Source organism: Ornithorhynchus anatinus, chromosome 11 (genome assembly GCF_004115215.2).
Source record: "Ornithorhynchus anatinus isolate Pmale09 chromosome 11, mOrnAna1.pri.v4, whole genome shotgun sequence".
Taxonomy (NCBI): domain Eukaryota; kingdom Metazoa; phylum Chordata; class Mammalia; order Monotremata; family Ornithorhynchidae; genus Ornithorhynchus; species Ornithorhynchus anatinus.
The window spans coordinates 9,511,669-9,524,513 of NC_041738.1; the positions used below are offsets into that span (position 1 = coordinate 9,511,669).

General features: G+C 56.2%; 1 protein-coding gene across 2 annotated transcripts in view; it reads right to left on the minus strand.

Moving 5' to 3' along the window:
• The window catches only part of ST14 (ST14 transmembrane serine protease matriptase), a 33,291-nt gene that overhangs the window by 6,123 nt on the left and 14,323 nt on the right, over positions 1-12,845 (minus strand). For both annotated transcript variants that reach the window (XM_029075977.2, XM_029075978.2), the window contains exons 2-10: positions 5,261-5,420; positions 3,260-3,387; positions 2,679-2,749; positions 2,073-2,230; positions 1,705-1,740; positions 1,250-1,490; positions 974-1,113; positions 660-757; positions 239-348 (exon numbers count right to left, since the gene is read on the minus strand). In XM_029075977.2, the coding sequence (XP_028931810.1) occupies positions 239-348; positions 660-757; positions 974-1,113; positions 1,250-1,490; positions 1,705-1,740; positions 2,073-2,230; positions 2,679-2,749; positions 3,260-3,387; positions 5,261-5,420 (1,142 nt within the window). The remainder of the gene's footprint in view (positions 1-238; positions 349-659; positions 758-973; positions 1,114-1,249; positions 1,491-1,704; positions 1,741-2,072; positions 2,231-2,678; positions 2,750-3,259; positions 3,388-5,260; positions 5,421-12,845) is intronic.

Consider the following 12,845-nt stretch of genomic DNA (forward strand, 5'->3'; position numbering starts at 1 on the left):
GGCAGGGGGCCTGAGGTCCCCCTCAATGGGAAAGGGAATCCTTTCCTCCCTCCCAACAGCCCAGTGGGGCCCTGACCCCTCTCCCTACTCCCTGCCCCTCAATCGATGATGGTGTTTATTGAGTCCTTCCTGTGAGCAGAGCACAGTGCCAGGCGCTTGGCAGAGTCCAACAGAGTGGGAAGAAAGGAGGAGGAGGAGGTCCCGGGCTGGCGGGGGAGGCGGAGGAAAAGCTGCTCACTTCTCCCCGTTGACCTCCACGAAGTCTTTGGAGCAGGAGCCGAGGGTCACGTGGGGCTCCACCAAGTAGAACATTTTGAAACGCACCTTCACGTTGTTGCCGCTGGGCACCTGCAGGAGGCGGAACCGCTGAGCGCCAGGACCCGGCTTCGGGAGTCAGGGGTCGGGGGTGGGAACGATGACCCCCTCCCACCCCCACGGAGGAGCTCAGCGCGGTCGAGCGACGGGCAGTGGCCGAGCTCCTCTTGCCTGCGGCCCTCCGTCCCGTCGTCCCCTCCAGCCTGGCTCCCCGCCGCCGGCAGAGGGCAGGCGGGGGAAGGGGCTGCCCGGCTCGTCTCTGAGGGTTCGATCCCCCAGTCTGGACCGGACGGGTCCACCCCGCCCGGGTCCGCCCTCGCAGCCACCCCCCGGAGCTGTCCCACCTCGATGTTCCAGATGCAGTCGATGTTGGGCGGGTAGTGGCCTGGGTAGTAGGGGCTACTGAAGGTCCCTGTCACCTCATTCAGAGACCCGCCACACACTGCGAGAAAGAGGACAGCAGTCGGCGGGGCAGAATCGAGGGACGACCGAGGGCCGGAGCGGAAGGGGGACTAGGCTCATCCCCACGGAAGCCGGCTCCGGCCGCGACTCCCGGAAGCTACCCGGGCCCCGGCCGAGGTCCGTCTGAGCGCCAGACTGGAGCAAGAGTCGGGGTGCCCTCTGCCCCCCACGCCTCCCAGCCAGGGCCCTCCCTTACTGCTCATCTTGGGCAGCTGGAAGAATTGGGCAGCGAAGCCAGGGTGTCGGAGCGGGGTGTTGGTGAACAGGGTGATCAGCAGGACGTTCTGGGAGGACAGGAAGGTCAGGTTGTAGGACGGGGGGTAGGCGCCGCACAGCCTGCAGAGGGCAAAGGAGGCGGGAGACGGGTGGATGAGGTCGGTGGGCGTTAACCCCCTCCCCCGCCCACACGCATCCCCAGATCCCGGCCCTTCCCTCCTCTCTAAGCCTCCCTTCCCGCAGACAGGCCACTTACGCCACCACGGCCCGCGGCTCCACGGGGCTCAGGGAGTCGTACACCTTGACCAGGTCGCTCTCCCTCTCGTTGCAGGGCGCCACGTCGAAGCTCCGGAAGGTGAGGCTCAGCACCTGGTCGGCGTCCCCCCGCAGCACCCACTGGCAGCGGGCACGGTTCGGGTACGGGCTGTCGGGGAAGCCCGGGGTGGCGAAGTGGGTCACCTCGCCCACTTTGGTGTGCAGGGCGAAGCTGCAGCTGTCTGGCCAAGAGAGGAGGGTGGCAGTTCAGTGGCCAGGCCGGGCTCTGGGAGACTGTGCCAACCTGGGACCCGGTGCGGGGGGAGTTAGGGGGGCCACCAACCGGCCCAGCTGCGGGGCACGATGGGCAGAGTTGGGAAGGGGGCACCAGGCACAACTGGACTGTCCTGAACACCAGTAGCAAGGGAAGGAGGGGGAAGGAGGAGGAGTACTTACTATCCAGGGAAGTCTGGGCTGTCCTGGGGTCAACCGCTGAGGGGTAGGGGGTGAGAGAGAGACAGAGACACACACACATACATACACACACGTAATGAGTAACAGACACACACTGTGAGTGTCACTTTCTATTTCTGCTTGCCCAGTTGCCCAGGAGAGGGCACCTGGGGCCCAAGAACAGAGTTCAGATTCTGGTTCCACCACTGGGACATCAAACAGTCAACTGCACTTCTGTGCCTCAGTTTCCCTCTCTACCTTGCACATCCCCCAGCACCCAGCACCCAGTAGGGCAGACACCTTCTCGTTCCACCCAACCAACCAGGGCCCAACTCGCACAGCCCTCTTCCCGGCCCAGTCCCGGGACTCACGGTAGGCCACGAAGGAGCCCACGCTGAGCGTCGACAGGGCTCGGGATTTCGGGGGCACTTGGAAGACTCGCTCTCCCATCAGGGCCCATTCGGCATCTTTCACCTTGTGTTGGGGGATTCTGAACTCGGACCAGTAGTAAGCTATGACGCTCCCCTCACTGTGGGGAGAAATGCGGGGAGGGGGGCGGGAGAGGGAGGGTGAGCGGGCAGCGGGGGTGTGGATGGTGGGGTCTTGATGTAGGTTGCCCCCGACCTTCAGCTCACTCCCCAGATTCGGTCCTGACCTCTTCCTCAGCTCCTTCCCAGCCTCTCCCATCGAGGGGTGCCCTGAAGCCTGTATTCATCCTCCTCCTCCTCCTCCTCCTCCTCCTCACACTCCTTGCCCCTCCTTTCAGCCCCTCCATCCCCTCGTCTCCCTGACACCCCTACCATGGCTCCCCGCAGTGTCCAGCAGCATCAACGGGGTCGACCCCACTCGGCCCCCAGGGCCACATCAGGTTGGAGGCAGAGAGTTGAAGCCCCCCTGCCCCTGATCTGGAGGGTAATTCCCCAAGGCCTCCCCCCGCCGCTGCCCCCAGTCCCAGCCGGGCCCACCCGAGCACTGACCTGAAGGCGGTCACCACAGATGTCTTGTGATAGGGGCCGAGAGCCGGGACGCTACCGTACAATGCTTCCAGCTGCCCCGGGGAGAGACACCGAGAGAGGAGACTCGCCCCGGCCCCGCCTCCGGCCCCAGCCCGGCCCCCACCCACTGCCCCTTCGTTCATTCGGTCGTATTTATTGAGCGCTTACTGTATGCACGGCACTGTACTAAGCGCTTGGGAGAGTACGATATGACAATAAACAGACGGATTCACTGCCCACAACGAATTTACAGTCTAGAGGGGGAGACTCCCATTCTCCTGCCCCAGTCCGTCCCCCCACCTCACTGCCCGGGGCCCATCATCCGGCCCCAGCCCATCCCCTCACCTCACCGCCCAGGCCCCATCGTCCGGCCCCAGCCCGTCCTCCCCCAGCTGCCCCAGCCCCATCTTCCGGCCCCAGCCAGTCCTCCCCACACCACTCTGGCCCCGTCTCTGGTCCCGGCCCACCCTCCCCGACCCCCACCACCAACGAGCTGTTCCGAACTGGCTTCTCCAGGGAGGCTGGGGTCAAGGGGATTGGGCCTGGCAGTCACGCCCACGTACCGTGTCCTTGACCTTCCCAGCCAGCTCGGCGAACTCCGAGGAGTTGGAGTTCTCGTAGGCGTCCACGAAGTTCCTGTTTGTGATCTTCAAGTAGCCATTATAAATCTTCTGCACCTTTGCATTCCGGTCTGGGGAGGCCAGGGAGAAGGGGTAGAGGGGGGGAAGGGGAGGGTCAGAGGGGACACCCTGGCTGGAGGTTGGGGGAGAGGTGGAGGGCGGCAGGGACTGACAGGCACCCCCAGCCTCGGTGCTTCCTGAGAACCACCTAGGGCCTGAATGAGGCAGAAATGACAGTACCCCTGTAAGCGCCTCCCCTAGACTTGTCGGCTCCTGGTGGGTAGGGATCGTGCCTACCACCTGCGTTGCATTATACTCTCCCAAGTGTTTAGTAGTGCTCTGCACACAGTAAGTATATCAACGAGAAGCAGCATGGCTCAGTGGAAAGAGCACGGGCTTTGGAGTCAGAGGTCATGGGTTCGAATCCTGGCTCTGCCATTTGTCAGCTGTGTGACTTTGGGCCAGTCCCTTAACTTCTCTGTGCCTCAGTTACCTCATCTGTAAAATGGGGATTTAAGACTGTGAGCCCCTCGTGGGACAACCTGATTCCCTTGTGTCTATCCCAGCGCTTAGAACAGTGCTCTGCACATAGTAAGCGCTTAACAAATACCAACATATATATCAACTGTATATAATTTCATTACCCTATTTATTTTGTTAATGAAATGTACATCGCCTTGATTCTATGTATTTGCTATTGTTTCAATGAGATGTTCATCCCCTCGATTCTCTTTATTGCTATTGCTCTTGTCTGTCCGTCTCCCCCGATTAGACCGTATGCCCGTCAAAGCGCAGGGACTGTCTCTATCTGTTACCGATTTGTACATTCCAAGCGCTTAGTACAGTGCTCTGCACATAGTAAGCGCTCAATAAATAGTATTGAATGAATGAAAGTAAGTGCTCCACAAACACTACTGACGGACTGATTTTTTTTTATGGTATTGGTTAAATACTTACTCTGTGTCAGGCACTATACTAAGCACTGGGGTAGATACAAGCTAATTGGGTTTAACGTAGTCCACGTCCCACATAGAAAGCTCTGTCTTAAACCCCATTTTACAAGATGAGGTCATTGAGGCACAGAGAAATTAAGTGACTTGCTCAAGGTCACACAGCAGTCAAGTGGGAAAGCCGGGATTAGAACCCAGGCCCTCTAACCCCCAGGGCCGTGCTCTTTATTGTTATATTGTAGTCTCCCAAGACCCATATTGCATGGTGCTCTGCACACAGTAAGCGCTCAATAAATACGACTGACTGACTTTCCACCAGGCCACGCAAGAGGCCCCACACACAGCCCACGCCTACCCAGCCTCCAACCAGTCTATCACAACGAAGCCCACAGTGAGATTCCAGTGGAGATGAAGCCCGGGGAGAAGGCTGGCCCATCCAGAGGAGCCCCAGCCTGCCCCGGGGATACACAGGAGCCGGGAGGCCGGCACCCAGAGGGTCAGCCGTTCCCCTCATCCCAGTCTGGGACAACCCCATCCCCATTTCCTCCTACTTGTAAATCCTTTGGGTGTCTGCCTGCCTCCCCTGCTAAACAGTAAGCTCCTCGAGGGCAGGGATTGTGCCTACCAAAGCTACTTGACTCTCTCACCCAAGGACTTAGCATTGAGGTGGCACGTGCCCCCGGTGCCCATTACCATGGAACCAAAAATGACTTTCCAGTAAGAGGGAAAAACTGAGGCAGATTGAGCCAGGGGCTGCTTCTTCCCTTCTGGGGCTGCCAGGGTCTCTCCAGACCAATCAGTACTCTCCCAGGAGCGAGGTGGCTGTGGTCCCCTCCACCTTCCTGCCAATAATTAATGGGCCGCAGACCCTTTCCCCGCCCCTGAGCTCAGAAGACCGCCTGGGTTTCCCACCGGCCACCGCCGCACCTGCCTCCCACCCTCCCACCCTGCAGAGGCCGGGAGCCGGCGCCCACCCCACCCTCTGTCTACTCACACTGGAAGTGCCACACCAGGAAGCCCACCATGAGGGAGAGGAGCAGGGCGCCCGTGACGACAACCAGCAGCATCACCCACCGCTTCGGGCCCCTCTTCTCCATCTTCTTGCCATTGTTGACAGGGAGGAACTCCACGATCTCCTCCGAGCCGTTCATGATCTGTAGGGGCGATGGTGGCAACCCCCCTAAGAAGGCGCTACCCAGCTCTAGCGTTGGCACGCTACCCCCGGCCCCCAGGCTCAGGTCTGGGACCCGGGGACGGGGAGCGGGTCGGAAGGAGAGGGTCTTCCCGGAATCCTTCCCGCGCCCTTCCTGGGGATCTCAAAGCACATTGAAAGCTTCTGGCTTCAGGCCCCCCGGCTGGAGTGGGGAGAATGTAGGCCGCAGATGCAGAGGCCCAGGGAATGGGATCCAGACACGGTCCGTCCCCAGCGGGCCGTGTGAATCCAGGAGTCCAGATGCCCAGCTCCCGCTCTAGCCAGAGTCTGTGAGTGCCCCCTGGGCCCTCCCTGTGGCGAGAAAGGGGAGAGGGGCGGGGGGTGGCGGGAAGGCGGCAGCGAATCTCGGGGCAAAGGGAACCGATGAGTGGATGTAGGTCTGAGGACCAGCAGCGGGACCATCCCTGCCAGAGAGGCAGCTTTTATTATTAATAATAATAATAATAACGTTGGTATTTGTTAAGCGCTTACTATGTGCCGAGCACTGTTCTAAGCGATGGGGTAGATACAGGGTACTCAGGTTGTCCCACGTGAGGCTCACAGTCTTAATCCCCATTTTACAGATGAGGTGACTGAGGCACCGAGAAGTTAAGTGACTTGCCCAAAGTCACACAGCTGACAGGTAGCGGAGCCGGGATTAGAACCCATGACCTCTGACTCCCAAGTCCATGCTCTTTCCGTTGAGCCACGCTGCTTCTCTGAAGGCCCCTCGTGGGAGGCTGCTCGGAGCTGAGGAGGAGGAAAGGGATGGGGAAGAAGAGGCGGGGAGGGAGGGAAAGAGGGAGGAGGCGGCGACCGTGCGGGGCCCACCCAGGAGCTCGTGTCAGCTATCTTCCCTCTGAGGCGGCGGGGCTCCTCTCCCATCCCCACCACACCCCCTCGCCAGGCACATCCCTTCACTGGGGGGCCAGCGGACAGAGACCCCTGGCCCCAGCCCCCCCATCCCTGGAACAGCGGTGGGCTCTCACCCCTACCGGGGCCAGGTTGGAAGCCGGAATCAGAGCAGGGAGTTTCTCCTTCCCTCCCCTGCCCCCCCACCCACCGGTCCAACTCCCCTGGGAGCTGGGGAGAGATGGGATTGCTGGGAGACCCCTTCCCCCCGCCCCAAGCCCCGGCCAGCCCCTGTCCTGCTTTACTCTGCAGCTGCCCAAGCGTGAAGGGCTGTTTAATGGATAACCAGCCTCCTTTCAGGCCTTCTGCTCCCAGCCTCCTCTCCCCACTCCACCTAGCCCCATCATGCGGCCCAGGGGACCCCGACGGGGACCAGCTTCCAAGAGGAGATACCGTCTTGGCCCTGGATCTGGGGATCCCGCAGGACTGGGATCGGACCCAGAGGAGCGCAGAGTCGGCCTCTGCGGCCCCCGGACCCAGGTCGTCCCCAGGTCTCCGGGCCGGGACGCTTGGAGCCCCTCAGCAGACAGATCCCCTCCAACCGGCACCACCCAAGCCGCTGTTGTGACCGGGGAGTCGCTCCCACCTTTACTTCCCAACAGGTAGGAAGGGGTAGGGTCTCTGTTTCCAGGGCCCCAGATCTCCCGGGGACCCTCACCCTTCCGGGCAATACTAAGGTCCCCGGCTCTGGTCTTCCCCATCAGCTATCTGGTAATGATGAGGGAGGAGAAGAGGAGATCCAAGCCCACTCCCCACCAGCATCTGCCAGTGCAGGAGACCCCCGGAACACAGAATGCAGGTTGGAGAGTGCCCGAGGTGAGGTGCGGTGGGCAAGGCTAACTTCCTATCGCCTCGCAAAAACCTTGCGCACGGGCAACCTGCACCAGGAAACCCAGCCAGGGTGCACCCCAAGGAGGCACCAGGACAGACGGGCCCGCCGACTCCATTGTCGCCAGCTGTGCCTACCGCCTGTTGTCCGCCAGCTGTGCCGCCTGTCGCCCGCCAGCTGTGCCTACCGACTCTGTCGTCCGCCAGCTCTGCCAACTGACTCTGTCGTCGCTAGTTGCGTCTACCGACTCTGTTGTATCGTATTCTCCCAAGCACTCAGTACAGTGCTCTGCACATAGTAAGCCCTCAGTAAATACCACTGATGACAGACAATGAATCACAGAAGGAAGGTGAATCCCAATCATCTCGTGTATTTGCAGGATTTGGACTTGCAGTACTTTCACCCCAATATGCTTATAGAGACTATGTAATTTTTTAAAAAGCAACGAAAAAACAAGGAAGTAAAAGTCTTCCCCTCACCTGTCCACTGGTCCCGCCCACCCACCCGGATTGTCAGGTCACACCACATAGCAGTAATCAGTGGTGTTTATTAAGCGGAGTTGGTAGACATGCTCCCCGCTCACCCACTGGGCATTCCGGACCGGGAACCCACGGCGGGGCAATCGGCCGGGGTAAACTGGATGACCCGGCCACTAAGGAGACACCAAACCGAAACCCAGGACAACCAGAACCCAGAACCCCAGCGTAGACAGCCAGGGACGTGACTGTCCCCAGACAACCCGCACATTTACACAGCCAGGACACTTCATCGCCAGGCCTGCCATTTCCTCCTCCTCCCTCCTGAAAGGCAACGTGGCCTAGTGGAAAGAGCCTGGGCCTGGAAGTCACAGGACCTGGGTTCTAATTTCAGCTCTGCCATTTGTCTGTGTGACCTTGGGCGAGTCACTTCGCTTATCTGTGGCTCAGTTGTCCTCACCTGTAAAATGGGGACTCAATATCATTTTCCCTCCCCTTTGGACTTGGAGCCCCATGCGTTTATTTATATCAATGTCTGTCTCCTCCTCTAGACTGTGAGCTCATTATGGGCAGGGAATGGGTCTGTTTGTTGCTATATTGTACTCTCCCAAGCTCATAGTACAGTGCTTTGCACACAGTGAGTGCCCAATAAATACCATTAAATGAATGTGTCCAACCTGATTATACTGTATCTCCCCCAGTGCTTAGTACAGTGTTCAGCACAAAGTGCTGAAGAAATACCACTATTATTTTCCTGCTCCCTCTTTCTGTAATTGGTGTCTGTCTCCCCAGTTAGACCGCACATTTCTTGAGGGCAGGGGTGTCTTGAATCACTTGAGCTCCCGACAGCTTTGTACAGTGCTTTGCACTCACTAAGTCCTCAGTAAATGTCAATAGCTGACTTACTCACTGACCAATGAAAGCTTCACAGCCACACAAGGGGGCGGAGCATCTTCCCCCCAGAGGAAAAGACAGAAGGGGTCAAACTCTTTGAGCAGGAGAGAGGGAACCAAGTCTTAAGTTTACAAACTCCCCAAGTGTGTGGACGGGAAAACAGAATCGCTCTTCCCCAAATCCCCACAGCATCTCAGGGGGTAGTGGAGAATCGGAGCAAGAAGCACTTGGGAAACAAGGAGAAACACTTCTTCCAGTGGGAAGCCAAGCCGTGGATTTGGCTCCCACAGGAAGCCGTGTGTCCAAAACCACCAATAATTCAATAGATGCTTGGAAAAAGAAAAATCAAGCCTGAGAGATCTGGTCTCAAAGCTCCATTCATTCATTCAATCTTATTTATTGTGGACAGGGACTTATTGACTGTAAGGTGTTTATTGAACCCTTGCAGATAGGAATTGTGTCTACCATACTCTTCCAAGTGCTTAATACGTTGTTCTGCACATAGTAAGCACTTGATAAGTAACACTGATGAATCAGAGGATGACCAGGGTAGCCAATCATATGCCTCCTTCAAGCAACCTACTGCCACTGTTGGAAAACTGAAAAAGGGACACTTTAAAACTTTTCTTTTGGTGGTATTTGTTAAGTGCTTATTATGTGCCAGGCAATGTACAAACTGCTAGGGTAGATACAAGCTAATCAGATTGGACACAGTCCATGTCCCTCATGGGGCTCGCAGCCTTAATTTCCATTTTACAGGTGAGGGAAATGAGGCAAGAAAAGTGAAGCGACTTGCCCAAAGTCACATAGCAAATGGCAGAGCTGGGATTAAAACCCAGGTCTTCTGACTCCCAGGCCCGGGTTCTATCCATTAGACCATGCTGCTTATTTTATAAAGAGCTTTAATTCTCAAAGTGCTCTCAAATTAGTTATCTCAATTTTGCCCTCACCACCTTCCCTGGAGAGGTAGATGAAGGCAGTTATTATCCCCATTTTCCATTTGAGTTAGTAAGGACCCAGAAAGGTTAAGTGACTCACCCCAGGTCACCCAGCAAGTCAGTGGCAGACCTGGGTCTAGAACCCGAGTCTCCCGACTCCCAATCCCGAGCTCTTTCCAACGCGTCACGTTCAGCAACCCTGTTTACGAACTTCTGTTCTTTTGACCGATGCTCAGACTCCCCAAAGGAGAGAGGGAAGAGAGAGAGCACAAGATCCTGGTGTGGAGATGATGACAGCGCAAGGGAGAGTGCCATGGGTCTGAGACGGTTGGTTGGGTGGGGCTCCGTCTGGGTGACCAGCCTTGATCCCATCCAACTGCATCAGCCCGTGATAGGGATCACGTGACAACAGTTAGCGTGCCGCCGGAGACTGTGGGAGAGGCCCACAGGTGACGTCATTTGTCCTGGACACCGATGATTCAGAACAGGAAGGCATGGGGGACGGGTCCCTCTGCCGGGGCCAGTGGCACCTGATTATCTCACTCTTCCTCGCCGTGTCCAGTGGGCCGGTTCATGGTCTCCCAAGAACCAGCACCGGATGGGACGGACGTTGGACTGTGAACTCTCTGAGGGCAGGGATCCTATCAACCAACTTCGAGGTCCTCTCCCAAGTACTTAGGACAAGGCTCCGCACGAAGGAAGCCCTTGAGTGATTGACAGCGGCTTGGCCTAGTGGAAAGAGTCCGGGCCTGGGAGTCCGAGGACCTGGGTTCTAATCCCGGTTCCGCCACTCACCTGCTGTGTAACCTTGAGCTAGTCACTTAACTTCTCTGTGCCTCAATATCCTCATCTGCAAAATGGGGGTGTGATACCTAGTCTCCCTCCTAATTAGACTATGAGCTCCATGCAGAATCTGATTGTCTTGCATCTACCCAGTGCTTACTACAGTGCTTGGCATATAGTAAACGCTTCACAAATACCACAATTATGGTTACAATTATTATTACGATTAAGTCTACAGAATTTCAGAGGTACCACTGGCACTGTCTTCCTCCAGAGGAAAGATGAGAAAGCCCCCTTGGCATAATTAATGGGACCTCCAGACACACTCTGGGTTCCCTCTCTCTTCTGGACTACCAACTGAGATCCCAGAAAGTCACAGAGTTTTAGGCTCCTCCTCAGGCTTTGCCATGAATGGCCGATGACAACCTGAATGATCCATCGCCATCCCCGGTGAGGCAGTACAGCAGGGCTGCTTAATATGTCCAGATTTTACTATTAATAATCACAGTATTTGTTAAACGCAGTACTGTGCAGAGCGCTGGGTAAGATACAAGATAACCAGATTCAACATCTTACCCGTCCTACATGGGGCTCGCAGTCTATGAGGGGGAACAACTATTGAATCCCCATTTTACAGATAAGAAAATTGTGGCACAGAGAAGTGAAGTGACTTGCCCAAGGTCACACAGCAAGCAAGTAGCAGAACTAGAATTAGAAGCCACATCCTCTGGCTTCCAGGCCCTGGGCTCTTTCCATTAGGTCACGCTGTTTGTCAAGCTCTTTCATCAATCAGCGGTATTTATCGAGCACTTACCATTTAAAAAAAGTATGTTAAGCCCTTCCAATGTGTCAAACACTGTTCTAAGAGCTGGGGTAGATACAAGCTTAGACACCGTCCCTGTCCCTCATGGGGCTCACAGTTTAAGTAGGAGGGAGAACAGGTAAACTCCCATTTTACAGTTGAGGAAATTGAGGCACAGAGAAGATATGTGACTTGCCCAAGGTCCCGCAGAAAGCGATTGGCAGAGGCGGGATTAGAACCCAGATCCTCCGACTCCCAGGCCCAGGGGTTCTTTCCACTAGGCCACTCTGCTTCTCTCAGCAGAGACCTCCTGGTAGATGCAACCAGTACCCTGGCTTCTGGTGCCAGGTTAGGCTGCTGGCTTAAGGGCAACTCATTCATTCATTCAATCGTATTTTTTGAGCGTTTACTGTGTGCAGAGCACTGTACTAAGCGCTTGGAAAGTACAATATAGCAATAAAGAGAGACGATCCCTGACCAAGAAGGGCTCACTCTTCAACCGATAGCATTACCTGAGCACCTGCAGAGAGCTAGGCATCATACTAAGCAACCGAGATAGTACAGTCAAGCAAGAAACATGCTCCCTGACTTCAGGGAGATTTCAATCAAACAGAAGAGACAGATAAATATTACTTACAGATGGTGAAAGCCCGAGGGAGAACAGGTACAAAGCAGGAGGAAAGAGCTGAACAAAGAATTGTATAAATATTTAAATTGATGCAAATAGACACGTGGAGTGCTGAGGATTGGGCAGGCTAGAAACATTATCAGTAGCTCCTCTGGGCCATCCTCCTTCCAGGTGCAACTGCCTGCTGTTCCCGGGGCTCTAAAGGGAATTGGGCACATACACAAACACGGAAAAAGAAACCACGGATTGCTCTCATCAGGGGCATAGACAGAGTCATAGACCTGAAGATAAACAAGGTTAGGTATCAGCCTGGCCTGGGGAAATCCCATCCTAGGTAGGCTTAGCGGAGAGAGCCAGGGCCTGGGAGTTAGGAGACCCGGGTTCTAATCCCGGTTCTGCCACTTGCCTGCTGTGTGACCTTGAGTAAGTCACTTCACCTCCCCGCTATGCCATCATTTCCTTATCTGTAAAACGAAGTTTAAAATACTGCCTTCCTTCCCCCTTTGACTATGAGCCCCATGTAGGACAAGGACTCTGTTTGACCTGATTAGCTTGCACCTACCCCAGTTTAGCACAGTGCTTGAAACATAGTAAGCACTTGATAAATAAATACCATAGTAGTTACCATCATCATCATCGTTTGGCGATTAAGTCCTGAAGGCTGTCCCTGAAGTCTGCCACCTGGGCACCAACTGCCCAAAGCTACCCTTCAGCATAAATCGACAGCAGGCATGGCCTTCAACAAGCCTGCGGGGAGGATTTCTGGCAACACGACCTCCGTCAGTAGCGCCAAGCTTGCAGGCTGCCATGAGCGTGTGCGGGGCCGAAGGGGCGAGGATTAGGCCCGAAGGGGCTGCCTGTTGTGTGTTCCTGGTCCCGGGCCCCTACGTCCAGCCGGGTTTGAGCAGCAGCGGCCACCAGGCAGAGACATTGGCCAGGAAGCCTCAGAGAACCGCACATGGCCGAGAAATGCCCCCGTCAATAGCCTAGTTGTGGGAAAGATGCCCGTGACTCAGCCTGTGGAAATCCCAGGACCAGGGTGGGTAATAGTAATCCGGTTGGGCACAGTTCTTGACCCACATGGGGCTCACACTCTTAATCCCCATTTTACCAGTGAGGTAACTG